We start from the raw sequence: 27,945 nt of genomic DNA on the forward strand, positions 1-27,945 counted from the left end.
CAGATTCGGGGACAGTAGCTCCTGCACGGACCCGGTCCGTCCGACTGCGGGTCCGTCCGAGCGAGCGCACAGGTGCGGTCCGCGCCAGTGTGAGCCCTCTCCATCCCCCAGTGAGCCACATCCTCACCCACAGAGAAACCGTCTGAATACAGATACTGAGGACAAACTCCTGCCACTTCAAATGAGTGAACTACAACTGAACAAAGACACATCTACCAACCTATTCCAATGAGATATTACACAGGGTCCTGGTCTCCTATTTGTTTATTTATTTATTTATTTGTTTGTTTGTTTGTTTGTTTGTTTGTTTGTTTATTTTCCCTACATATTTATTTATTTAGTGTTATACAAAGTACGACAAGGACATCAAAAATACAGTGCAATATTAATATCATAACAGGACATGAACAGAACAGACCATAGCCAGGGGACAAAACATACAAACAAAAACAATAGATCCAATTACACAATGTTCAAAACTGTTCCATAAATCAGTGGTTTTGATAGCTTTTCTATTTTAAGAGTCCTGGATATTTGAAATATACTGGGGAAGCTCAGTTTTAAAAATTAAAAAGGAAGGTTTGAGAATTTAGATTTGTGAATGTGATATGTTGCCAAAAATAGAATTAGGTTGATTATGTAATATTGATCTGATGTGTTAGCAGGATATGAGAAAATACCAAATAACATTTTTGAATAAGTTAAAAAAAAATAAATCAGAAACTATATTTTGACAAATAAAAAAAAAACAGACATCTTGCCAGAAAATATTTGAAGAGAGACAGGAACCAAAACAGATGATCTACATTTTCATCTGATTAATTATAAAAGGAGCCAATCCACACTGTCTTTTTTTTTTTTTTTTTAAATATCTTTGTAGGAACAGTTTGCAAGGATAGAAATGATGAATTAATTTAATTTTATCTTATTTATTATTAAATATTTTGAGGGTAAACACCAGATTTTCTTCCATTTTAGGTTTGGAAAGAGATTATTCCAATAAGACACCATATTTGGAACAGAGACAACATTCTTTTGGAATAAACCACATATATCGCAGTTGTTTACTCTGTTTTGGCCAGAAAAACTAATTTGTCCACCTTCAGAGTCAGCAAGGTTAAATTTAACAGAGGTGGTTCATGATCTGCAGAAGTTTTGAGAAGCATTATCGCACCGGACGGGATAGCATCAAAAACGTGTGCATATTCCCTTGGAGGTATAGGAATGCCGAATTTATCTAAATATTCAGAATAAGAGAGTAAAACATCCTCTGAATTGAAAAGTTGTTTAACTAAAAAAAAATGCCATGAGTAAACCAGTTTTCCAAAAATACAGATTTGTGTTTGTATAATATGTCTCTGTTGTTCCAGATGTAGGATCTGTGAGGTGAGAAATGATGTTTGTAAAGTAAGGACCAGGAACGAAGCATTTGTTTATGGAAATCAGACAGTTTTAAAGGGATGTTTTCAACACTGTAATTACAAAGTAATATAAATTTAAGGCCACCAAGATTAGAGAATAAGTAATTGGGGATAAAAGTCCAAATTGAAAGGGCGTTTTGAAGAAATTGTTTAATTCGGTTTATTTTAACCCTTTCATGCACAGTGGTCACTCCAGTGGTCACTCCAGTGGTCAGTTCTTCTCCAGCTGTTCTCTTGTATATTCATGGGTTTGGTTGTTTTAGTTCCGTATCAGCCAACACAGTGGACACTTATGCACCATCCCATAATACACTGACATTCACACCATTACTGTAACTTTGCTGTTCTTAATAAACCTGATCTGCACTGACATGATTAAGTGTAAATCAATTACTTGTTATTGTTAATAGACTGTAATTAACCATTTTTCTGAAACAAAAAGGTTTTTTATGCATATTATCTCCATAAAGTGAGTAATAACTAATATTACAGTATGTTAAAATGTGACAAAACATCAGATTAGCAGCATTAAAAAAATTGATTTCACACTTTTCACTCAGTATATCAGTAAATACATGTTTCTTTGCTTCAAAAATTAAATGCATGATGTCCAGCTGAGTGGACATTTTTGCAACTCCATGAAAAATAGGTTCATAAAAATTCTTTGGATCGCATTGTGTTTTTTCAGGCCTAAAGAGAAATAAAAACACTCTGGAAAAATAACTTGATTAGGGTCAATAAACGGTATTCAAAATCTCTCTGATGGGACATTTTAGAGTCAATTTGACCCACATTTTTATTTTTAAATTCATTTTTGCTTTAGTTAGACCACATGGGATTATCCAAAACAAGGAGCTACTTTATAGTGAAATAAATGTTGGAATGACGAACAATTAAAGTTCACTCTCTGATGGGACATGACTGTGTTTGGACCCATTAAGGTTCTCATAATTCATGCATGAAAGGGTTAATGGTGTTATTTTAGGGTTGAAAAGTCGAAAAAATTTAGGCCACCGTGTTCATAAGAATTTATTAGAACTGACCTCCTAATGTAATGTATCCTGTTTTTCCACACAAAATTCTAAAGCGTTTTGTCAGTAGATTCAGCAGTCCTTTTGTCCACAGCAAGAGACAAGGCTGCGTAAGTCAAACGTGACATACCCTCTGCTTTGGTCAACAGAATTCTTCCTCTAAACGTCAAACCTCGTTGTGGCCATGAATTTAACCCTTTCATGCACAGTGGTCACTCCAGTGGACAGTTTTTCTACAGCTGTTCTCTTATATATTCATGGATATTGTTGTTTTAGCTCTAGGGATGCACCCATACCACTTTATTCCAGACTGAGTACAAGTACTTACATTTGAGTACTTGCTGATACCGAGTACTGATATGAGTACTTAATACCACGACAGTTCTTAGTTCCTTTTGAAAATGTGCTTTATTGTCATTGTCATTGTCACACTCAGTATCGGGCCGATACTGGTATCGATATCGTTGCATCACTATTTAGTTCCATTTCAGCCGACACACTTCTGCATCATCTCATTCAGTGTCATTCATATTATTACTGTAACTTTGCTCTTCTTGATAAACCTGATCTGCAGTAACATGTTTTAGAGTAAATTGCTAATTGTTATTAGACTGTAGTTTACCATTTTATTTTTTTTAACAAAAAGTTGTTGTTTTTTTGCACATTATCTCCATGAAGTGAATAATAACTAGTATTAGGGTACGTTAACATGTGAGAAAACATCAGATTAGCAGCATAAAAAAATATTGCATAGTTTTCCATATAAATTTCTGATATTAGGTTTTAAATAGATGTTTCTCTGCTTCAAAAATTAAATGCATGTTGTCCAGCTGAGTGGACATTTATATAATTGCTTAAAAAAAAGTCGATTGCATTGTTTTTTTTATGCTTTATTGAGGAATAAAAACACTCAGGACAAATATCTTGACTAAAGTTCTCATAATTCATGAAAGGGTTCATTTTTTCTGTCCTTTCCTTGTCCTGGTCTCCTCTTGTGTGTGAAATCTGCGTATGTTACGTAAAGTGCGTACGTGTGTTACGTACGTCGCGCGGGCCGTAATGGCGGAGCTCGGAGGACCAGAGGCTGTTCAGCTTCACCAGGAGGACGCCGATATTAAAGGTAAGAAAACGGCTCTGTTGGGTCGGTTGTTTCCCGTTTTTTACGGGGTGACGTAGGACATAAAAAGTAGTTTAGACTCGGTTTGCGTCGTGGCGTGAATTTACGAAGAACTCGAGTTTCTTAGCGCTAAAATAAAGCAGGGCCTCACGACGGAGCTCCGCCAGAGGACCTAAACAGTCAACAACAACAGCGACAACAAGGCTAAAGCTAAGGCCCGCTAACCCCCCCCACCGGACCGGCTCCTGTTGACAGTCTGGACCGGGTCTACCTGGGTTATTAAAACCTCCAGATGTGCGTGTCGGACAGTTTTAGATGACAGCGGCCTCCCCGTGGAGCTGCACTACAGGACCTAAACTGTCAAATAGGGTCTGGTTTTGTGTTCATGTTCAGATAAAAGCTGCTCTGACGGTCCACACAGAGTCAAATGAGCCGGTTTATGCCCAGAAAACTGACTGAGGAAGACATTTAACTTTAAAATATGACACACATGAAGCGAAAGTACTGACTAAAGGAAGCTGAAACCAGCAGAATGTGGGGAGTGTTGAACCTCTGCTGTTAAATGTTTAGGACACTGGCTCCAACCACATCTAACACCACACTTTTCGGAAAACTCAGACTTTTTTGTGCTAAACTTAATTTGTTTTTGATCCTTTAATAATTTGCTATACTATGTTTTTTCAAATAAATGTTAATTTTAGAGGACATTTAGACCAGGGCTCTGAAACTCCAGTTCTTTCAGGTTCCACATTCAGTCTGATCTGATCTGCAGTGGGTTAGACCAGGAAAAGAAGAACAGAAGAACCCAGAAATAATGACAACTGACAATTTATGTCTGTGTTTTAGTGCAAAAAAAACCCAAAAAACATTAAATTATGAAAATACTTACTTTTGTAAACTATTCAAACTAAAAAGATGTGAATAACCTGAAAAAAACTGAAATTCCGTAAGAAAAATAAGTGCAGTCTTACCAATATTCTGCCTCCACTTATCATTTCTACCTGTGCATTATGGATCAGATCTACAACGACTCTAAACACTGAGGAAAGTATAATACTGAAAAAATGAACAAAAATAAATTAAATAATGAAAAAAATGAACAAAAAGAAAGTAAAATAATGACAAAAAATTTGTAAAATAATGAACAAAAATGAACAAAAATTGAGTAAAATAATGAAAAAAATGAACAAAAATAAGGTAAAATAAGTTCTCAAACTCTTGTTCTTTCAGGTTCCACATTCCGTCTGATTTGGTCTGCAGTGGACCCAACCAGTCAAATAAGAACAGAAGAACCTGTAAATAATAACAACTGCACATTTATGTCTTAAAATGATACTGATCTACTTTTATATCATTATCATCGTCATGTGATGTTTTTTTTTTTTTAATTTTCCTTTATGTTTTTTTTATTTTGTTGTAGTCTCAGATAAAGAACTAATTCTTAACAGTTAACCTGCACAAACGCAGGCTGATATTTTATCTTTAGGTGTTCATATTTATGTCTATTATTGCACATTTTTTCACTGAAAAGATCTTTTATTGATTAATCACTGAAGTGGTGGTCCAGTGGTGACACAGTTCCATGTTTGGTCTTCAGTGGGCTCTACCTTTGTCCTTATACATCAGCATGTGCACTGTATTTCAGTAGGAATCTCAAAGTGCTTAAACCAGTGGTTTCCAACCTTTTTTCACTCCTGACCCCATTTTAACGTCACAAATTTCAGGCGACCCCAGACATTCAAAACACAGACATTTTTTTTGCTAAAATTAATTTGTTTTTGATCTTGTAATAGTTTCCTATAACATGTTGCAAATAAACGTTAATTTTAGACAATATTTAGACTATATAATGTAAATTTTTGTCAGTAAGTTTTAATTTTTTTATCAATTACTAGAAATTTCAGGTGACCCCACGTAGGGTCCCGACCCCAAGGTTGAAAAACACTGGCTTAAACATAGTAAGGACGATGATTGCATAAAATAAAATTGTTGACCAAAACTATTTTAAAATGTGCTTGATGACACGGTTTCATTAAAATGTCACTGATTTTGATGGTTTACGTCACAGTGCAGAACATGTGGTTCTCACAGGAAATTCACTGCAGTGTGCCTCTGATGTGTTCAAGAACATTTTAAACTACACTGATGTCAACATTTAGGAAAATACAGTATATTGGAAACTTTTGGAGTTATTGACACAGATTAAAAGTGACACGGTTTCAATTCTTCATCCTATTATGATGTAAGAACCAAGTAAGTAAGTTAGTAATTTATCCGTCCATTCAACAGAACATGATATATACATACATACAGTTTGGATTTCTATATTAAACATGGCGGCTCACATGTGCTCAGAGCTCTTCTGTGTGTCTGTGTTCATATTAAATCAGTCTCAGTGAATCCAAAGGAACTTTGTGTTGGTAAATGACAGTTGTTCAAATGGACAGGATTTCAGTTCTGTTCAACATGTTGATGCTCATATGAACTATGTTTTCAGCTCCAAAATGAACCATTTCAGCACAATTAATGCTATATTTTCATGTCACAAATGGACAAGTTCTATTTGAACTGAACTGAGCTGAAAAACAAATCTTCTCTTCTTTTGGATTCCCCAGTTTTTCTTCCCAGATTCTCTCCTCCATATCACATGTTTTATTTGTACAGGTTCAATCTGGAGTATGGTGCTGATCCATCCTGCTTCTGTTCCACCAACACATACATGAAGAATGGCACACAGCACTGTTTACATCAACACTTTTACAATAAGAAGCATTTTTAGACACAAAGAACAATTCTAGATTGTTCTTTCCTCTTTAGTCTGATGCTAAACTATCCAATAAATAATAGTGCTCCTAGTTTTTGCACAGGGATCATTAGTGTAAACGCTGACATGGCTGCAGAGCATCAGTATGATGGGATCCACAACAACCATGTCACATCCGTCCACTGACACATTTAGTGTTTTTGTGTCAGCTGGGATTGTTTTAGATCCACAATACCAACATTTATGAAGAAGAGCACAATTAGCAATAGGAAGTCTAGAAGTTTATTCCTAATAAAGTACTGGGACTGACCAGAGCATCATGGGTAATGTCACGTCCGTCCACCAGCAAAAGTTTTCCCATCCACGTGCTATTCCAAATCCAATATTTATGAAAATAGAGCTTCCACTGTCAGAGAATATCAGTAGTCTGTGCACAAATGGATTAGCATTATTTACACACACTTCTAGGACTGTAGGACAACTGTTTTGGACACAAATGGACACTCATTTGACCCCCTGAGGAAATTTTAGCCGATGGGCAAAGAGGCGTACGCTGAAGGAACATCTTATTTATGTTTAGCCTATTTACAAGAAGGGAGGTTGCAGAAACAAAACAAGAAAGCACTCGGAGAGCACAGACCTCCGCCAAGACAGATCCTCCCCCCCTAGTCACCACCAAATTTAATCATTTCTTCCTTGTGCCAGTATCAACATTTCCTGAAAATTTCATGAAAATCCCTCCATAACTTTTTGAGTTATCCTGCTAACAAACAAACACGCATGCAAACACACAAAGCAAAGCGATCACATACCTCCTGGTGGAGGTAGCACAACAGTTTTAAACAATAATATAAATAAAACAAATATTGTAATTAAAATAATATAGGATCAGAGAAACTTAGATTTTTCTCATAGATGTGTGCGTTCCCTTGACCTTGAGGTTTTAAAAATTCATAAAAAAAATTTGAACTTTGACCATCTTTTCCCAAAATGTAATCACATCTATTCTGGGTTACTGGCAATCTATAAACCCAATTTGGACGGTAAAGTGTTAACAAACAAACAAACAAACCAAACCAAAAACAATACCCCTTGCCTCCCCTTCGGGGGGTCGGGGTAATAATGAAACCCGTTTATTGGCTCTGCATACATCAGTAGAATGACCTGGTCTCATGTGAATAAATATTAACCCGTGTTGTCTTTTGTTTTTTCACCGTGTGCAGGTGATGATGGAGAACCTTCAGCAGGTGAAACCACCCATCAACAGGAAGTGAAAAATGAGTCGAAAGAGGCGGAAGACAGCGACAGTAAACCATCCGCCTGCACCGGTAAAGTCCTAAAGCAGGGCTGTCAAACTCATTTTGGTTCAGTTCCATATTCAGCCCAATTTCATCTCAAGCGAACCAGACCAGTAAAATAATGACTTAACCCTCCGGTATCCGGCTGTGCCTTTCAGGCACACTTTGCACTTTGTGTTAAAAAACTTGAGATTATTTTTCACAATTTAAATAAGGTTAGAATTCAAAAGTTGGTAATTTTTGCATGATCTTTAAAATTCTGTCCACCAACTAAAATGTGCACATTGTAATCAAAAGAAAATGACCAGACTAGCATCTGTCTGCCAAGTGTGCATAAAACGCACTATTTCTAACATTTGATCTGTAGGATTAGGACTGAGCTGGATTTACAAAAATAAAATCAAATTAGAGCAGAAAAATAAACCAATATATAATATTTAATAGTTTGATTTATAGGTGTGCATTTTACGCACACTTGGTGACAGATGTTAGTATTTTTGAACATTTGACCTAGTGCCAAAAATAATAATAATGTAAATTAACCAGTGTTGGAGTTAATCACTGACATATGCCAGGATGAAAAAATCAAATATGTGATCCACTTTTTATGTAGTATATTGAAAAAAAATAAGTTTGTGTGTTTTTTCATCCAAAAAACTGGTTTGTTTCCATTACAAACACGGCATTTAAAGGGTTAAAAAATGTGACAATTATTGAGTATTTGGTATTTTTATTTACAGCTCAAGTTGATGAAATAGAAAAAAGTGTAAAAGAATTAAAAACAAACTGTATGAAAATTTTTTTGACATTATTCCACAAGTGTGCGAAAAAGGCACACTTAGTGCTTAGTAAGGGCCTTGGAGGACGAGATACCGGGGAGTTAAAAACCTATAAATAATGACAAATCAAATATTTTCATGTTGTTTTTGTACAAAAAAACCCCCAATTAAATTATGAAAATATTTATATTTTACATGTGAATAACCTGAAAAGACAAATTTAATTTGAAAAATTAGTGCAATTTTAACAATATTCTGCCTGGACTTATTATCTTATACATGTACATTTACACACAGTGTTCCATAAACATTTGGGAACACGCAGAATATTGTTAAAATTTTGGAGTTTGGAACTAAAATTTAAACAATTTCTACAATACAGTGGTCCCTTGTTTATCGCGGGGGTTACGTTCTAAAAATAACCCGCAATAGGCGAAATTCACAAAGTAGTCAGCTTTATTTTTTTACAATTATTCTATATGTTTTAAGGCTGTAAAAACCCTCACCACACACTTTATACACTTTTCTCAGACAGGCATGAACATTTTCTCACATTTCTCTCTTGTTTAAACACTTTCAAAGTTCAAACCTTCATAGATTTTAAAAAATAACTGCAGTATTATAGAGTACAGCTGCGTAACTCCTCCCCTCCTTCAGCGTGTCCACAAGTCCAACTGTTTGTGCGATGGTTGTCATCTTCCTCTGCCTTTTGGGTGTGACCGCAGGTGCCGCTGTCGGTGCAGAACGTTTCGTCGACATTGTGGGTTTTGTCGGGAGAAAACTGTCAAACATACAGGTCTTCAGAGTCACACTGCTAGAGATCCAACATTTATGTAAATTTGGGAAAAGAACTCATTCTGTTCTGTACAGGAGACACGGCACGGAGGAGAGTGATTGACAGTGGTCTACAGTCCCTTAGCCAATCAGGACACAGAACACAATGTGTGCTCATACGCTGTAAAAAAAAAAAAAAAAGCATGCAAAATTACACTAAAAAATCCGTGAAACAGCAAGGCCGCGAAAGGTGAACCGCGTTATAGTGAGGGACAACTGTATTCCATCTGTTATTACGAACACAACTGCAGATCCCAGTGGATCCACAAATGCACCAAACATTTAATAACAGGCAGAATATTGTTCAAATTGTACATTTCAGGTTGTTCGTCTTTGTTGTTATGTATGTCTTTATTTGCATTTTATTGTGAAAAAATAGTTTTGTAAATGTAAATATTTTCACAGTGTAATCTTATTTTTTTTCCCTTAAATTTTTTCCACATAATTTTTCACAGTAAATTTGTGGTTGTCATTATTTCTGGTTTATTGTATTGTTCTTTTGACTGTAGATCTCATTGGTCTGTATGTGGAACCTGAACCAAAAGGATTTGGACAGCCTGGACTGTTCAGGTTCATGTTTGCACTTTCATCCAGCGGGCCAGATTGGACCCTGTGTTGGGGGGCCAGATTTGGCCCCTGGGCCGCATGTTCGACACCTGTGTCCTAAAGGGTTGAACCTACAGCAGATTGAAGCCGATGTTCTGATCCTGACCCCCGTTGTGCTTCCTCTGACAGACAGACACATCTCCATCCAGACCAACCTCCAGGGCCTGGAGACGCTGGTGGACCTGGACGGCGGTGAGTGGCGCCCCCTGTGGTTGATACCTGTGTTTTAGCGGCGTGTTGAAGTGTTTGTCTGTGTCCACCAGCTGGGCGGAAGTCCTGTCCTCTGTGTCCTGAGGAGAAGTTCAAGGCCTGCTACAGCCACAAGCTGCGACGCCACCTGCAGAACCTGCACTGGAAGGTCTATGTGGAGTTTGAAGGTGAGGACGACATCCCGTGGAGTTCACAAGAGTTAGTTCAGGAACATGAACACATAAGATCTGAAACGAATCTTAAAATCTAGGAACTAGACTTAAAAAGGTTCTAATTCCTAATGGTAAATGCAGTACTTTAGTTAAAACCACTGAATTAAAGGTGAACGTTCACACTTCAGTCACATCTGATTGGTTCATTTTAGACCCACTGGGACAAACGGAGGACACGGTACAACACTAGTGTCACTGTCCAAATACTTATGGACATGAGTGTCATTCGCATCTGGATCTGTTTTTTCAGACTTTTTCACTGGATTCAGAGTCAGTTCTAAGAACATTATAAACATTAAGACAAAATATAAAAAATATATGATTAGATTAGATTAAATTAGATAGAACTTTATTGATTCCTCAGGAAATTAAGGTTCCATTAGCAGCACAACTCGGGATGTAACGATACAAAAATTTCAAATCGCGATTATTGTGACCAAAATTATCACAGTTATCATTATTATCTTGGTATTATTGAAATTGTGCTCAAAATGTTCAAAAAGTACTAATACACACACTGAAGTGATTTAACCAAGTTGTATTTAGAAAAAAAAAAAAAATAATAAAATGATTGGCACAAAATACCTTCTGTTGCAGAAACATTAAAATATTAACCCTTAGTGGTCTGAGTCTATTCTGTCTGTTTTTCAGTCCTTTTGATTTTGCCTTTATATACTATATAAACAAATGTTTACTATACCCATGTTTGGGATCTGTTTTTTCAGCACAACTTCATCTATATCATCTGTCTGTTACTTTTTCACTTTAACCTACTGTAAAAATATAAAAGGACAAAAAACACACAAAAATGTATAAAATCCGATTTGAAAAATGTATATAATTTATTGCATAAATAACACACAGATGTTTAACAAACCTTTTCAAAGACTTTAAAAGTGAATATTGGTTCCAAATATTAGGTATAGAAAATAAAAATTGTAATAAATTAAAACTGTACTCAAATATTTGACATTAAAGCAGATCTTTACAGAGGGTTTATACCCCTAAAAGTGTGATAATCAAACACGGTTATCATGAGAATTAGAATTTAAACGGTAATACTAACCGTCTGCAATTTTACCGCCGTTTATCGTTATACCGGTAATCATTATATCCCAAAGCACAACACAATGTACACATGTAAGAAATATTTAAGAAAATAGTAACAATAACTCAAAAAACAGTGAAAAAACAGGTACATTAGAAAGTACTAGTAGAAACAACAACAAATAACAGTGGTAATAATAAAGTAATAATAATAAATTACTAATTATTTTATATTACAGTATGCACTATGTGTATATATGTGTGTGTGTGTATATACATTTAATAATTACTGGATAAAAGTTATAATAAAGTGATTACAGTAATAGTAATCATAACAATGATATATATATGTGTGTGTGTGTGTGTGTGTGTATAAGTAATGTTAATAGTAATAATAATAATAATAATAAGCAATATCAAAAATAAATTGACAACAACAAATAAAAACATTGTACACCGGATACTCTAAACTATATTCTGTAACTCCATCTGCACGTTCCACTGGTGGGACACTAAATATTGTGTTCATTTTTATCTGTAAATGAGTCATCCATGCGTCCTTTTCACTGTCAGACTCAGACAAACTCATGTCATAAACACATGGAATCCACCTGCAGCCTGAAACCAGAGCTCATTGACCCTGAATGTCACGTTGACCTTTGACCCTGTGTCGTCCTCAGGTCAGAGGATGTGCATCTGTCACCTTCCCTGCAGACACATGAAACCCAGCTCCAGCGGAGACCAGGTCCGACGCCGCCCCCACCTTCCATTTCTGAACATGAACCCATCAATGAGGATCACCAACACACCGCACAGACTCTGGAAACGTCCCCGTTTCAACACGTTTCTTCTTCCTGTTTGTCGGTTCTGCAGGCGTTGGCCAGGCAGGTGGCCCATTACCACTGTGTGGTCTGCTCCAACACCATCGCTCGCAAAACCGACATGATCAGCCACCTCAAACGCCACGTCAACAAAGGAGAGACAGAGGCCAGCTACTCGTCCAGCTCCGACGTGTCCGCCAAGGATGAACCGGGTAAGAACGGCCAAAACAGAGAACGTAGAACCACAAAAACAGAACCACAGCAAACCAAAGAAATAATACTAAACAGAAAAAACAGAGAACGTAGAACCACAGTGAACCAAAGAAAAAGTACAAAACAGAAAAACAGAACCACAGCAAACTAAGGAAAACAATACAAAACAGACGAACCACCAGGTAAAACCTCGACTCGATTTGACTCAGAAATGTAACTGTTCTGGTTCTGATGTTCACTGGACTCTTCTCGGTCTAAACCGGTTCCTTGGGTCACGGGTCACCGTTGTTGTCATGTGTGGTTTCTTCAGCTCCGTCAGGTCAGACGTATGAGATCATGAAGGAACTGGGAACCAACGTCCAGCTGATGCCGAACCACGCCACGCCGCTGAAGAGCGACACCTACTTCAGCCGCAAGATGAAGATCAACAGGTCAGAGGTCACAGCCACGAGGAGGCCAGGGTTCACTGGGGTCACGTAAACCCAGGGTCGTGTGATCCGGTTCCAGATTTTCTTGATGTCTGGTTCAAGGTTTTACTCATATCTAGTTCTGGATTTTATTCACGAGAGGTTCCAGCTTTTAGTCACATCCTGTTCCAGGTATTGTTGATGTCCAGTTCCAGGTTTTACTTATGTCCAGTTCCAGGATTTACTTATGTCCAGTTCCAGGTTTTAGTTATGTCCAGTTCCAGGTTTTACTTTTGTCCAGTCCCAGGTTTTATGCATGTCCAGTTCCAGGTTTTACTTATGTCCAGTTTCAGGCTTTATGTATGTCCAGTTCCAGGTTTTACTTATGTCCAGTTCCAGGTTTTAGTTATGTCCAGTTCCAGTTTTTACTTATGTCCAGTTCCAGGTTTTAGTTATGTCCAGTTCCAGGTTTTACTTATGTCCAGTTCCAGTTTTTACTTATGTCCAGTTCCAGGTTTTAGTTATGTCCAGTTCCAGGATTTACTTATGTCCAGTTCCAGGTTTTAGTTACGTCCAGTTCCAGGTTTTACTTTTGTCCAGTCCCAGGTTTTATGCATGTCCAGTTCCAGGTTTTATGCATGTCCAGTTCCAGGTTTTGTTGACGTCTTCGTTCTGTGTTCAGACAGCTGATTTTCTGCTCGCTCGCCGTTCTGGCGGAGGAGAGGAGTCCTCTGGAGAGTCTGGACGCCTTCGGAGCCACAGGTGACCTTGACCCCAGTCTGTTGTCCTGGTGTCCCGTGACCCACCAGGACCTGGTAGACTCACCCGTCTGCTCATTGGTCCGCACTGACCGTACGTACGTTTGCCGTGTTGTTGGCGTGTTTCAGGGATCATGGGTCTCCAGTGGGCCAAACATCTGCGGAAGGCCGTCAAAGTCACCATCAACGACATCAGCGACACCTGCGTCAAAATGATCCGAGAGAACTGTCAGCTGAACCACATCCGAGTGGACCGGGCCCCGCGAGGCCCCCGGGGGTCCGAGGCCACCGGCGCCGAAGCCGAGGCGGGGGGCGCGGTCACCGTGGAGGTCACCAAGATGGACGCCAACGTCATCATGCACCTGCGAGCCTTCGACTACATGTAAGAGCAAACGGGACGAATGCGCTTGACGGAGACAAAAAACACAAAAATAAAACCGACCCGTTCACTGCTCACATCCACAGTCACCTGGACCCGTTTGGGACCGCCGTCAACTACCTGGACGCCGCCTTCAGGAACGTCCGGAATCTGGGCATCGTGTCGGTGACGTCCACAGACACCGGTTCTCTGTACGCCAAGTCCCCACACGTCACCCTGCGCCACTACGGCTGCCACGTAGTCCGCACCGAGTACTACAAAGAACTGGCAGCAAGGATAGTGGTGTCCACTGTGGCCAGGTACAGGGGCGGGGCCAACACCGGGGGGGCCGGGGTCAGGTGGTTCAGGTGGTTCAGGTGGTGGGTCGGGTGGTGGATCAGGTGGTTCAGGTGGGTCAGGTGGGTTGGGTGGTGAGTGTCATGGGTCTGGTGGTGGGTCAGGTGGTGGATCAAGTGGTGGGTCTGGTGGTGGGTCTGGTGGTTCAGGTGGTTCAGGTGGTGGGTCTGGTGGTGGGTCTGGTGGTTCAGGTGGTTCAGGTGGTGGGTCTGGTGGTTCAGGTGGTGGGTCTGGTGGTGGGTCTGGTGGTTCAGGTGGTGGGTCTGGTGGTTCAGGTGGTGGGTCTGGTGGTGGGTCTGGTGGTTCAGGTGGTTCAGGTGGTGGGTCTGGTGGTTCAGGTGGTTCAGGTGGTGGGTCTGGTGGTGGTTCAGGTGGTCGTCTCCATCAGGAGCAGGTCCAGGTTCAGTTTGACCCGGTTCTTCCTGGTCTGGTCTTCCTCTCAGGGCCGCTGCTCGCTGTAACAAAGGCATCGAGGTTCTTCTGGCCGTGGCGCTGGAACACTTCGTCCTGGTCGTGGTCCGGGTTCTACGCGGTCCGACGCAGGCCGACGAGTCCGCCAAGAAACTGAGGAAGCTGGTCCACTGTCAGTGGTGTGAGGAGAGGGTGTTCCTGAAGATGACCAACATGGTGGACGGTCAGTGTGGGCTGGACCGGCGGTCATGTGACCACGCATGTGACATGTCCATCTCATGTGAACTGTGTTGTTGTTTCAGACACGCTGCCGTGTAACTGTCATGGAAGTCTGCCTGGGAAGACGGCGGTGCAGCTGGGACCGCTGTGGTAAGGCCCCAGCATCACACTACACACTTTAACCCACTCTGAATGGTGGTCAGTGAACGCATCATGTTAGTATATTGTACATCTGAACCCCAGTCAGTGAATGCCTCGTGCTTTGTAAACCTGAATCCCGGTCAGTGAACGCATCATGCCGGTGCTTTGTGAACCTGAATCCTGGTCAGTGAACGCATCATGCCAGTGCTTTGTGAACCTGAATCCTGATCCGTGTGCAGGTCCGGGCCTTTGTTCAACACGGGCTTCCTGCGGGGCATGTATTCTGCGTCGGTTCAGCACAGCATGGAGGACATCCAGCCTCTGATCAAGACGCTGATCTACGAGTCCGAGTGCACGACGCTCAAGTCGGCCGTCCACATCCCGTCGACCGTCATCAACCAGGGTGAGAAGCGTCACACTCCGTCTGTCAGCTCTGGCGTGTGCGACCTGTTTTCTGACATGTGACTGTTTTCAGTGGAATGTGGAGTCGTCATTAAGACGCCGCCAAGCGGAGACGAGTCCGGACCCGCCGACCCGTCAGGTGAGTCCATTTAAAGAACCGGGACCAGGTTCTGAGTGAAAGGGGTTTTATTCATGTGGACCAGAGAAGAGTCAGAGATGGAAACATCAAACCGGTGATGTATGGAGTGAAATCTGAAACCAGGGGAATTCAAATCATTTATAAAAGATGGAACAACATGAAAACAAGATAAAAACACATGTTGTGTCTGCATCGACAGTGATTCTGCGACATTATTTACAGTTTGTTTATTTCATTTATAAGATGAAAACCACAGAAAAAGAAAATCTGCTCTTACACATCAGGAAATCGCCACACAATGAATGAAAAGGAACAGAAAGAAGAACATCTCATATTTTCTGCCTTTTTAACAAAATCCTTGTGTGTTTACAGCAGTAATTCCAAACAGAACTGTGAAATCAACCTCTTCATACAATATCTGCATCACTTACTGCTGCAATTAATCATTTACCCAAAAAAAGAAAAACTAACAATTTACTCTTTAATTTCTCATTTAAAACATGCAAACATACATATACACATACTAACACTTCACTGAATGAAAAATATATATAATATATATTTTTTATTTTTTTATTTAATAGTTTTAATCCTCTGTTATCAATTAAGTCTTCATTATAAATATAAAACAGTTCTAATTTCAAGTCTTTCAGTCATTCATCATATTGAACCATAACCCATGTATGATACTGATGTACAGATGTTCTGTCGATCCAACCTTCAGAGGAAACACATCCAACAACATTTACATAATTATATGACTGAAGAAAATGATCATTATTACATTAAAACAGTTGGTTCCTGCTTTGACTGTTAATTTATCAAACACTTCATCAGTCGAATGAACTGTGTCAGTGACAAACTGTAATAAAATACCAACAGTTAAATATTTTTTAATAAATGATGCTAAAATCAGATGTTTTTTGTGAAACTACATTATTTCAACATCTTTGACCTTAAATTTTAGTAATTATTAAATATCATTAGATGTAAAACCCTGATATTTACTGTAGATGTGAGTGTTTTTCTTGTTTAAGTGTTGTCTTTTCTCACCTGATGATGAATCTCTGCTCCTGAACTCATCACAAATAAACCTCTGACCCTGGAAAGAACCAATCAGACGACAGGAAAGAACCAACCTGTAGAAGCGCCGTTGTCCTGTAGGAGGCAGCAGCGCACAAACAACCATCAGCCTGAACCTCCAACTGTGTTCTTTATGACATGAAGAACGGACTGAAGTCATGACATAAAGTTTATGACATGACTTCAGTCTGTTCGTCTTAAATATGAGTCTGATTCTGTTTATTTCATCTGAGTTTAACTTGAAGGTTCTTTTATTTTTATTTCATACCTGTTGAATCTGTTTGAAAACATCTGTAAGCCTTTAGCCTCATGTGTTTGTGTTTTCAACCCAGAACTGAAGCCTTGGGTTAAGGTTAACTCTGGGTTAGGTTAACCCTGGGTAAGGTTAACTCTGGGTTAGGGTTAGGTAAGGGTTAAGTTAACTCTGGTTTGGGTTAACTCTGGTTTGGGTTAACTCTGGGTTAGGTTAACTCTGGGTAAGGTTAACTCTGGGTTAGGGTTAGGTAAGGGTTAAGTTAACTCTGGTTTGGGTTAACTCTGGGTTAGGTTAACTCTGGGTTAAGGTTAACTCTGGGTTAAGGTTAACTCTGGGTTAAGTTAACTCTGGTTTGGGTTAACTCTGGGTTAGGTTAACTCTGGGTTAAGGTTAACTCTGGGTTAAGGTTAACTCTGGGTTAGGTTAACTCTGGGTTAAGGTTAACTCTGGGTTAAGGTTAACTCTGGGTTGGGTTAACTCTGGGTTAAGGTTAACTCTGGGTTAGGTTAACTCTGGGTTAAGTTAACTCTGGGTTAAGGTTAACTCTGGGTTAGGTTAACTCTGGGTTAAGTTAACTCTGGTTTGGGTTAACTCTGGTTTGGGTTAACTCTAGGTTAGTTCAGGTTAACTCAGTTGCTGATGCTGTTTTGTTTGTGCAGTGAAGCGGAAAAGCAGTGAGGACTGTGGGAACGTGTTGAAGAAGCTGAAGCCGGACGCGTCTCTGGATCATCCTCCGTTTTATTACAGCATCCACCGACACAGCATCAGAGGCATGAACATGCCCAAGTGAGTGACCTCTGACCTCTGACCCAGGGGCAGAGTTAGCACCATCATCCACTGAACAGAGAAACCACAATAATAACAGTCCAGAATATCCGGGACCAGGTCTGTCTCTGAACTGGTCCAGACCTGGTCCTGAAGGTTTTACATTAGACTCAGATCCACATCAGTTTGGGTCTGAGTCCCGGTTCTGTTTGGACCCATGAAGAGCAGGTAGAACCCACTTTAAACAAACCATTTGATCCGGTTTTACTGATTCAGAGGTGGATTCTCTGGATCCAGTTCCAGTTTCCAGATGTGGATCTGAACATCAGACCAGATGTTGCTTTATCTCCATGGCAGCACCTGAGAATCCGGTCCGTAGGTAAACCGGGTTCTCCTGGTGTGAATCCGGTCCGTAGGTAAACCGGGTTCTCCTGGTTTTCCAGTGAACATCGAAGTGTTAAACTGAACGTTTGTTAAACCGGTTCATTGCTCATTCAGATGAACTCAACCCGGTCCCTGCTGGTCTCTGGTCTTTGTTCCAGGTTGAATAAGTTCCTTCAGTACTTGACCGAAGCCGGATTCCGGGTCAGTCGGACCCACTTCGACCCGACCGGGGTTCGAACTGACGCCAACTTGGACCAGTTCAAGGCGGTTCTGACCAAGTACAGTGTCCCCACGTTCACCAACGCGTCCTCGGAGAACCCGGTCTGAAGACCAGACCCCCATGGAACCCAAGACTTGGAGACCTAGACCCTCAGAGACCTGCAGACCCAGACCCTCTTCCAGATCCAGACCCTGGTCTGGATCCAGATCCTGTTCCTGTTATTTATTCTAGTTTTCAGTTGTTTTCACTTGTGTTTTTATTTTCGTAAATGTTTGACTTTTACTTCTTTTTCTGCTTTTGGTTCAAATGAAAATAAACTCAAACGTGTTGGTTCGATGTTTGGACTCTGAACTGGATCATTACACAGATTTATCAGAATGTCATCAATAACTGTAAACACTATTGATCTATTAACCGTCACCTTTAATCAGTGGATGTTGTGATCCAGATCAGACCAGGACCAGGTTCATTTAATTCATTTATTTTATTAAAACAGTTCATGGTGATGTTCGTTCTTCTCTCTGTCTTCAGGACGAGAAAATACTGAGTCATGTGACGTCGATTTGAGGAAAACGACAGATCAGTGAGTCAGTAAACGAGTCGTCAGATGAACTGACAGTGAGTGACAGGTTGGATGCAGTACCGACACTCACCACCAGGGGGTCGTCCTCATCAAACCCTGGGGGATTCTGCCTGTGTTGGAGCTCCGTTAGCTTAGCTCTGTTAGGTTAGCTCTGTTTTTAGACTGGAAACAGCCACATCAAAGCCATAAATCAGTTAGTTTGTTCATTACTTAGTTATTTTTTTAATTTTTATGTTAATTTTATTTGTTTTGTTCATTAATTTAATTGGTTTATTTTTCATCCTTTTCAAAATCATTTGTTCGTTTTTGCTCATTTTATTTATTTTGTCTCAGTTTGTTTTAGTAATTTTGCATACATTTTTGCTAATCAGGTTTTTTTTTTTTTTTTTTAAATTGGTTCATTTTTTAAAATTCTGATAATTTTGTTATTTTATTAATATTTTAACTTTTTGTTCATTTTGCTCATTATTTTGTTCCCTTTTGTAAATTGTAATTTGTTTTGTTCCTTTTCTTCCTGTTTTATTATTAATGATTTAGGACCACATATGAAAGTGGTCCTGGGTCAGATTTAGGACCACATATGAAAGTGGTCCGGGTCAGATTTAGGACCACATATGAAAGTGGTCCGGGTCAGATTTACCTGCGGTCTAAACATCATTAATGAACTTGAATGTGATTGGACGCTGACGTTTGAACTGAACACGACAGAATCATGACGTCTTCATCCACAGCGTCAGCGTTTCTTTCTGCTGATGACGTTGACCTTTGACCCTTTAAAGCAGGGGTGTCAAACTCAGATCCTCGAGGGCCGGTGTCCTGCATGTTTTAGATGTTTCCCTCTTCCAGCACACCTGACGGTCATTATCAGGCTTCTGCAGAGCTGGAGGATGGGTTTATCATTTGAATCCGTGTGTTGGAAGAGGGATCCATCTAAAACATGCAGGATACCGGCTCTCGAGGATCTGAGTTTGACACCCCTGCTTTAAAGGTACAGAGGTCGACTCTGACCTCACCTGAAAAAGGAACCAGGTTTAAGGTGGATTAACCCGTTACAGGTGAACCACGTGTGCAGACTGGACTCACTTTTCCATTGTGTGAATTTAACTTGTGCATAAAAATTGGCCTGATGGAAAAACAACAGTTTTGCCAAAACTTGTTTTTCAGAAGATGCAGGTGTGGTTTTATGTAACATCGTCTCCATGGTAACGGTAAAAGGTGGTCCGGATGGTGGATGTGGACTGACTGGACCTGGTGAGTTTACACCTTTAGCTCCAACATTAAACACCATGAGCAGAGCTGATGTGGAAACTGAACTGAGATCAGGTGAAGCACTGGTTCCAACCTTCTTTGGTTCATGACCCCATTTTAACGTCACAAATTTCAGGCGACCCCAGACGATAATATGTTGCAAATAAACGGTAATTTTAGACAACATTTAGGATATATAAGGTAAATTTTTATTAGTAAGTTTTACATTTTTTTTTTTTTTTAGAAATTATTAGAAATTTCAGGCGACCCCAGACATTCAAAAGGGAGACTTTTTTTTTCTCAAATTTGTTTTTTATCCTGCAGTAGTTTTCTATCCTGTTTGAAATCCAGGTTAATTTTAGAGGACATTTAGGCTATATAATGTAGGGCTGTCAAACTCATTTTCTTCCGGGTGGGCTGGGGGGGGGGCACATTCAACCCAATTTAATCTGCAGTGGGCCAGACCAGTAAAATAATAACATGATAACCAATAAATAATGACAACTCCAAATTGTTTTAGTGCAAAAAATAACATTCATTTATGCCAATATTTACATTTACAAACTATCCAAACAAAAAGGATGTGAAAAACCTGAAAAAAAACAGAATTTGTTAAGAAATATAAGTACAATTTTATCAATATTATGCCTCAACTTATCATTTATAGGCTGCAGATCAGATCTACGAAGGCACAAAACATTTAGTAACAGGCAAAATATAGTTCAAATTGTGCTGACTTTTCTTTAGACATTTCAGGTTGTTCATATTCATTCAGGTTATTCACATTTTATTGTTAGGGAATAGTTTCTTAATGTAAATATTTTCATATTTAATGTTATTTTGTACAGAGCCTGGTAGGGAATGCTGAGAAAAACAACATTATAACAAAAACAAACAAACAAACAAAAAAATCGGATCAAGTTTTGCGAGATCTCGCTATACTTTTGCGAAATAATGCAATATATTTGCGAGATCTTGCAAAACTTGACCCGATTTTTTTTTTTTTTTTTCTCAGTGTCCCCTGCCGGCCTCCGTAATTTTGCACTAAATCAAAGAGAAAAACTTTAGAACCGGATGAAACTAATCCGGGTTCAGACCAGGACCCAGAACCAGTTTGTCAGAATTCTGGACCTTGACCAGGTTTCAGTTAGACCTCCAGATCCTCTTTGTGCCGGTCCTGTTCTTCACCTGGTCCTGGTTCAGTTTGTGACACATGGACCTGGTCCTGGTCCTGGTTCTGTAAGACCCTCCTGTGCTCATTAATCCGGTTCCATCAGGTCTTCAGGTCCACAGGTTAGTTTAGTCTGATCTGGGGCGGGTCCCCAGTGGCAGAGGACCAGGAGGAGGCGGGTCCTGCTCCGGGTCCTCCTCCCTCCTCCCGCAGCCGCAGATCGGTGAGTCTCCGTCCGTACCTGAGTTCCGACGGACCGGTGGATGTGGATCAGTCTGGACCAGCAGCGCCATGGGGGTCTCCGGGTCCAGTCTCCTGGACGAAGCCAAGTCCAGCTTCATTAAAGGTGAGTCCGGGTCCCGGAGCTCGGACCGGGTCTGAGTCGGTCCGGTTGAAACTTCAGTGTTCGGGGAGTCCGCGTCTCGGTGCGTCCTTCTGGATCCGGTTCTTCTGGATCAGGTCTTTGTGAATCTGGGTCTGAGGAGAGTCGCCTTTTTACATGTAAATCCGGATTCCAGAGGGACTGGGATCAGGTCTGGGTGAAAACCAGTCCGGCAGGTTCTAGGAGGACTCCTCTGGGACCAACCGGAGGCGGATCCCGGGTCTGGACCGGGTCCTGGAGCGGGTTGAAGGTTAGTCCGGTCCGCTTCATAGTAGACCCGTTCGGTGCCAAGGTGCGGGTCTGGACCGGGTCCGGTTCTAGTCCGGATCTGGACCCGGTTGGGGACTGGTGGTGTTGTTGATCTGGTTCTGGGTCACTGGGCTCAGAACCAGGTTCAGGTTTGAACCGGATCAGATTCAGACCAATAATAATAATAATAATAATAATAATAATAATAATAATAATAACCCTGCACTTTTTACAAGTTATTCCACATAAAACACTGTTCAGTAATTATCATTAAATACTGAGTTAAACCATCAGGATCTGTTCAAATATTTGAATTATTTATCATATATTTATCATATATTTACGGCAGTGGACAAAAGTTTTAGGACAGCCTTAAGATCTCGGACATGCACATGAAATATTAGTGTAAAAATCTGCAGGTTTGGCTGCAGCAGACACAAACAAATGACAAGGATTTATTAATTTTATTATTATTGAGTAAAACTATTCAAACTAAACCGTTTCATGTCCAGTTTGTGTTTCATTCTCTGATGGAACTGAGCATGTGCAGAAGGAACATGAGGGCAAACACTTCGCAGTGGTTCTTATATAAATATATGAGGTGAACATGTGTTTTATTTTTACTGTAATCATAAATGAATAAATGATAAACGTCTGTAAAATGTTTCTGTCTTTTTTTCAGGATTTATTTTAATCTGATTTAAAGTTAAAACTGTTTGTTTGTTCAGAACTAAAACTAGATTAAAACATTTAAACATTAAAACATGAAGCTTCAGTAAAAACAAGACAGACCATGATGGAGACCAGGACCAGGTCTGGGACTAGGACCAGGACTGGGTCAGCTTCAGTTTTAAAGGATCAGGATGAATGGAGGTGCTCAGGGGTCGGAGGTCAGAGGTCGTCTGATGACCGACCCTTTAATCTGTTTTCATTTCTGGACCTGGACCTGGACCTGGACCTCTTTAGACTCTGATCTGTTGTAGTTTGTTCATCTGTTTGTACTTTTATGACCTGATCCATTCATGGATTCATCTCTGCCTTTGTGGTCGTTTCCCATGATCCTTCACTGTTCACCTGCTTCAGCCTGCAGCACTTTGTGGACCGGGTCTCTGGTTGTGGACCGGGTCTCTGGTTATGGACCGGGTCTCTGGTTGTGAATCTGGTCTCTGGTCGTGGACCAGGTTCCTGGTTGTGAATCGGATGTCTGTTTGTGGACCGGGTCTCTGGTTGTGGACCGGTTTTCTGGTTGTGGGACTGGTCTCTGGTTGTGAATCTGGTCTCTGGTTGTGGACCGGGTCTATTTCTAGTCCACATTGGGACACCAGTGGGACCATGAAGAACCACATCGTCCCCCCTGTCCCCAGTCCTGGTTTCAGACACAAACACCCTGATCTACAGAGAGTCGTTGCTATGGAGACGATACAGCATCAGGGCGGTTGCCGTGGAGATGCATCCCAGCATGGAAACTTCAGACTGATACTGGTGGAAACAGGGGCGTGGTTTCAGGGTGGGCGGAGCCTCATTTAGTCAGACTTTCCTGGCTGTGGTTTATGTGAGGCCAGTGGGAGGGGGGCGGAGCCTCTTTAGGTGGAGCTGATGAGGATGAACATGACTCATAAGGGTCTACATCAGCACCACCCCGCCCCCAGGGACCTGGTCCTGGACCTGGTCCTGGACCTGGTTTGTGGATGATGATTATGATTTCATGGACTGGTGTCAGATCCTCCTTCAACTGAATAAAATGGATCCAAACATCTGAGAAAAAAAAACATAAAAACATGAAACTGCTGAAACTGATGAGGATCGAGTCGTGCAGACGTTTTCATCTGGTCTGTTCATGTCTTAAAGGACGTTACAGAGTCAAATAGAGTCAAACTCAGATGAGTGAAGGTTAACGTGGACCCGGTTTGACCCGGTTCGAGTCTGTCTCCTGGGTTCGGTGGTTGCAGTTGTCGTGGTCGTCATGGAGACGGAGCCCGTGTCCCTCCTCCTCTGTTGGTTGTGTTTCCAGTCGTCGTCTCCAGTCTGGGTCGGTGTCAGAGCTGATTGTTCACGGCCTCCAGATGCCATTACAGCATCACTCAGACATCCAGCACTGAGCCAGACCCTGAACGCCTCACAGCTGTGTCTCACACACACACACACACACACACACACACACACACACACACACACACACACACACACACACTTATGGGTGTATTTGAACCAATAGATTCACCTCAAACTGGTCCAACTAGTATCAAACCCTGAAGTCTGGACCTGGTTTGGTGGATCCCATGGATCTGGTCTAAAGGTCACGTGAGGACCCTCTGAGTTTCCCTGTATTTTACTGCGTTTAGTGTGTGTGTGTATTTGTGTGTGTGTGTGTGTGTATTTGTGTGTGTGTGTGTGTGTGTGTATTTGTGTGTGTGTGTGTGTGTGTGTGTGTATTTGTGTGTGTACATGTGTGTGAGTGTATTTGTGTGTGTGTGTATTTGTGTGTGTGTGTGTGTGTGTATTTGTGTGTGTGTGTGTGTGTGTTTGCTGCTCAGACAGTTGAAGCTCATTGTCACTTACATCAAAAAAATGGTCCAGTTCTTTAAACATAAATTCTTCTCTCTGTTCCTTTTTAAGAAAATGCTCAGTGACCTTATCGTACACAGTAGGCGTCTTTTCCAGGGAGTGGTTGTGTTTTCTTCCAGGTCAGTAAATGAACAGTTCATTTGGTTTCTGTGATTTCACAGCAGAATGTGTGACGGTATTAAACTGAACTGTGTCAGTGAAGGAGCAGATCTGAAAACAGCTGTCAATCAAACCACATTCAGCCTTTGAACCCATCCTCCAATCAGCACATGGAAGCTCAGCGTCCGGCCCGGCCGAGCTCCGCCCACAGCTCCATTCACCCCCAGAGACGCCGGGTGTCTGGGGGCGGGACAACATGGTGTCATGTGTCCAGTGCTGGTCCAGTTTGTAGTGGTTTTAAACCAGTTCCACTCAGTCCCATTGAAGTGCATGGACGCTGAGCGTCTACGACAAATGCACTGAGCAGAGATGGAATGAACAAACACAGACACGGGAATGGAGGAGAAGTGAACAACATCCAGTCCACTGATCTGGGATCAAACTGATTCTGAACCAACTGGTCTGAGAGATGAACGTGTTCCAACACATTTGGAGTCAATGAAATGAAAACAACTGAACAGATTTGAGCATTTAATGGGAGTCATTTTAGGAGAAGATGAGCTTCCACTGCAGTCTGACACTAAACACCTGTGATGTTTGTGTGTGTGTGTGTGTGTGTTGTATTTGTGTGCCTTTGTCCATTTTATTTGTGTTAAACTCATCCACATGTTTCTGTCTGAACCTGGTCTTGGTTAGGGCTGAACGATATGGACAGAATTTCATATTTCAATATTCATGCCAGATATCTTGATATTGATACAATACGATATGACTACAGGTTTGGTGAAAACCAAGCATTTTTCAGAACAATACAAACATCATAATACAAAAGAATGTGGAAAGTGCAGTTTTATTTATAAGAACTCACTGCCAGTCATCAGCATTAACACAAAGTATGAATAAATGAAATTTGTTGTGACTTCCACAGCTGTACATGCAGGGCAAGCGCGGGGGAAATCTATATCGTTTATATCATTGCTTTTTCAACATTAACATCTTGAATGTTCATATCTAGATATCAATATGATAACGATATATCTTTCAGCCCTAGTCTTGGTTCCAGAGGCTGAACCCGGTCTTGGTTCCAGAGGCTGAACCCGGTGTTTTATCGGGTTCTGGTGGATTCTAGGTTTTGTTTTAGTGTTTTGGCATAAACATCGTCTGACGTTTGGATGAACTCTGTCCTTTATCTGTTCTGCTCATCAGCTGTTTGGGTTCATGTTCTGTTCATCAGTTTATTCTTCATCAGAACCAGGTGACGCTCTGGGTCTGAAGGTCCTGGTCCTGAATCTGTGTCTTTCCGTGCATTCCCATGTGTCGTCAGGGCGTGGTTGTGCTCAGGTTTCATCCGTTGTTTTCAGGGTAAACGTGTTCTTGTTGGTGAAACATGAGTCAAACAGGTCGAGCAGCTCCCAAACATCTGACACTTTATGGATGTCATGGACCACACATGTGGCCACACCCACAGCCACGCCCACAGCCACACCCACAGCCACGCCCTCTCGGCCTGAGGAGGCGGTGCAGCCACGATGGACTGAAACCAGAGCAGGAACCAGAACCTGGATCAGAGTCCACCGTCCCCCCAAACATGGTTCATATCAGCTGATGGGTTTCAGATGTTTATCTCTGGGGTTAAAACCCCTTAAACCCCCTAAACCCCTGAAACCCGAAACCCTTTAAAGGCTTTCGGGTTTAAGGGGGTTAAAGGGTTTTGGATTTGGGGGGTTAAAGGGTTTTGGGTTTAGGGGGTTAAAGGCTTTCGGGTTTAAGGAGGTTAAAGGGTTTTGGATTTGGGGGGTTAAAGGGTTTAGGGTTTAGGGGGTTAAAGGGTTTTGGATTTGGGGGGTTTGGGGGTTTAGGAGGTTAAAGGGTTTTGGGTTTGGGAGGTTAAGGTGTTTAAGGAGTTTTGGGGTTTGGGGGGTTAAAGGGTTTGGGGTTTAAAGGGTTTGGGGGTTGAGGGGTTTTGGGGGGTTAAATTGTTAAAGGAGTTTTGAGGTTTAGGGGGTTTGGGGGTTTGGGGTTTAGGCTGTTAAAAGGTTTTGGTGGGTTAGGGGGGTTAAAGGGTTTTTAACCCCCTTAAATCTTAAACCCTTTAACCCCCTAAATCCAAAACCCTTTAATCCCCTTAAACCCAAAACCCTTTAACCCCCTTAACCCCCACAAAACTCTGAAACTCTTTAACCCTGGTTCAGGGTTCTCTGTTCTAGGTTCTAGGTTGATGTTCTCCTTCCGTTGTTTCTTCTTCCTGTTTGAGTCTTCATCTCAGATGTTTTTTGTTTGTTTTTTTTCGTTGGGACTCGCTCGGCCTTCTGGGTAATTCCAGTCTGTTTCTGTTCTCCTCCAGTCAGGTCCGTCAGAACCTCAGGTTTAGTTTTATTTACAACCAAGACCAGGTTTAAAACCAGGACCAGGTTTACAACCAGGACCAGGTTTAAAACCAGGACCAGGTTTAAAACCAGAGACATGTTCAATGTTCGGGTTCTTCTTCTCTTTCTTCTTCAGTTTCTCTGTGAACATACACATGAGTGATGCTTTGACATGTTTTATTTTGTACAAAAACATTTAAGTAAATTCATTTATACTTCATTGTTTGAAGTATCTGGTTGTATTTGTTGTGTATTTATGTGTATAGTTGTGTGTTGTGTATTTGTGTCTATTGTTGTGTATTGTTGTGTATTTATGTGTATTGTGTATTTGTTGTGTATTGTTGTGTATTTATGTGTCTTGCTGTGTATTGTGTATTTGTGTATATTATTGTGTGTATTGTTGTGTATTTTGGTGACACTCAGGTTTCATCTAATGAAACCTCTGTACTTTGTCGTGTTGCGTTCATGTGTCTCTTGGTGGTTTTCAGTTTTGGTCGTCGGTTCAACTCTGTGTCCAGTCGTGTGTTTTTCTTGACATTCCTCCGTCATACGTGTGAAAACATACGACATGCAAAGACTCGTCTGTTTCCACACAAACACACCCCGACAAAAAAAACACACAGACACGGACTTAAACACCTCACGGTGCGTTTAAGTCCAGTCTGAAATCAGTCACACAAATCTGACACTGTTTTTGTCCCAGTGGGTTTAAAATGTACAGCACATTCTGTTTATTAAATGTTTGTGAGCTGCAGATTCTCCAACATCCAGTTTTTCCACTTGTCCCTAAACGCAGCATCTGTTCAAGTGTAACCTGATCCCTCACACACCTTTAACATAGAATAGAATAGAATAGAATGAACATGTTTGACTTTGTGTTTAAATCTGACACTAGACCAGTTTAAAGTCCAGAATATTAGTAAAAACAAACAGCTGATCATTGATGAATAGATTATTGATCAGAGAATAAATTAACCAACACTTATTGAAGAAGCAGATGGGTTCTGTGTGTGTTTAAATGGGTTCTGG

General features: G+C 40.9%; 2 protein-coding genes across 4 annotated transcripts in view; both read left to right on the forward strand.

Annotated features, from left to right (window-relative positions):
• The first annotated feature begins 3,483 nt into the window (after positions 1 to 3,483).
• On the forward strand, positions 3,484 to 18,600 carry trmt1l (tRNA methyltransferase 1-like). Of its 2 annotated transcripts, XM_030132998.1 has the most exons (16): positions 3,490 to 3,572; positions 7,557 to 7,661; positions 9,980 to 10,042; positions 10,114 to 10,227; positions 12,000 to 12,064; positions 12,193 to 12,352; positions 12,664 to 12,784; positions 13,443 to 13,522; positions 13,648 to 13,900; positions 13,984 to 14,196; positions 14,677 to 14,867; positions 14,947 to 15,013; positions 15,244 to 15,407; positions 15,480 to 15,545; positions 17,544 to 17,670; positions 18,192 to 18,599. In XM_030132998.1, exons 1-16 carry the CDS (start codon positions 3,512 to 3,514, stop codon positions 18,358 to 18,360), a joined length of 2,019 nt encoding a protein of 672 aa, XP_029988858.1. In that variant the 5' UTR covers positions 3,490 to 3,511; the 3' UTR covers positions 18,361 to 18,599. The 2 variants fall into 2 exon arrangements, with proteins under 2 accessions (XP_029988859.1, XP_029988858.1); XM_030132999.1 differs by lacking the exon at positions 12,000 to 12,064 and having other exon boundaries at positions 3,484 to 3,572; positions 18,192 to 18,600.
• Positions 18,601 to 21,456: 2,856 nt separating this feature from the next.
• LOC115418659 (protein Niban) overlaps positions 21,457 to 27,945 on the forward strand; it is a 42,127-nt gene continuing 35,638 nt past the window's right edge. For both annotated transcript variants that reach the window (XM_030133198.1, XM_030133199.1), the window contains exon 1: positions 21,457 to 21,601. In XM_030133198.1, the coding sequence (XP_029989058.1) occupies positions 21,547 to 21,601 (55 nt within the window). In that variant the 5' untranslated portion in view covers positions 21,457 to 21,546. The remainder of the gene's footprint in view (positions 21,602 to 27,945) is intronic.

This window comes from Sphaeramia orbicularis, chromosome 4 (genome assembly GCF_902148855.1).
Source record: "Sphaeramia orbicularis chromosome 4, fSphaOr1.1, whole genome shotgun sequence".
In the NCBI taxonomy this organism is placed as follows: Eukaryota; Metazoa; Chordata; class Actinopteri; order Kurtiformes; family Apogonidae; genus Sphaeramia; species Sphaeramia orbicularis.

Bases quoted from the DNA above. Each gene is read 5' to 3' on its own strand.
- trmt1l (XM_030132998.1), top strand. From the start codon at position 3,512: ATGGCGGAGCTCGGAGGACCAGAGGCTGTTCAGCTTCACCAGGAGGAC. The intron at 13,901-13,983 runs GTAAGAGCAAAC...TCACATCCACAG, and splicing joins CTGCGAGCCTTCGACTACAT to TCACCTGGACCCGTTTGGGA. The intron at 15,014-15,243 runs GTAAGGCCCCAG...ATCCGTGTGCAG, and splicing joins GTGCAGCTGGGACCGCTGTG to GTCCGGGCCTTTGTTCAACA.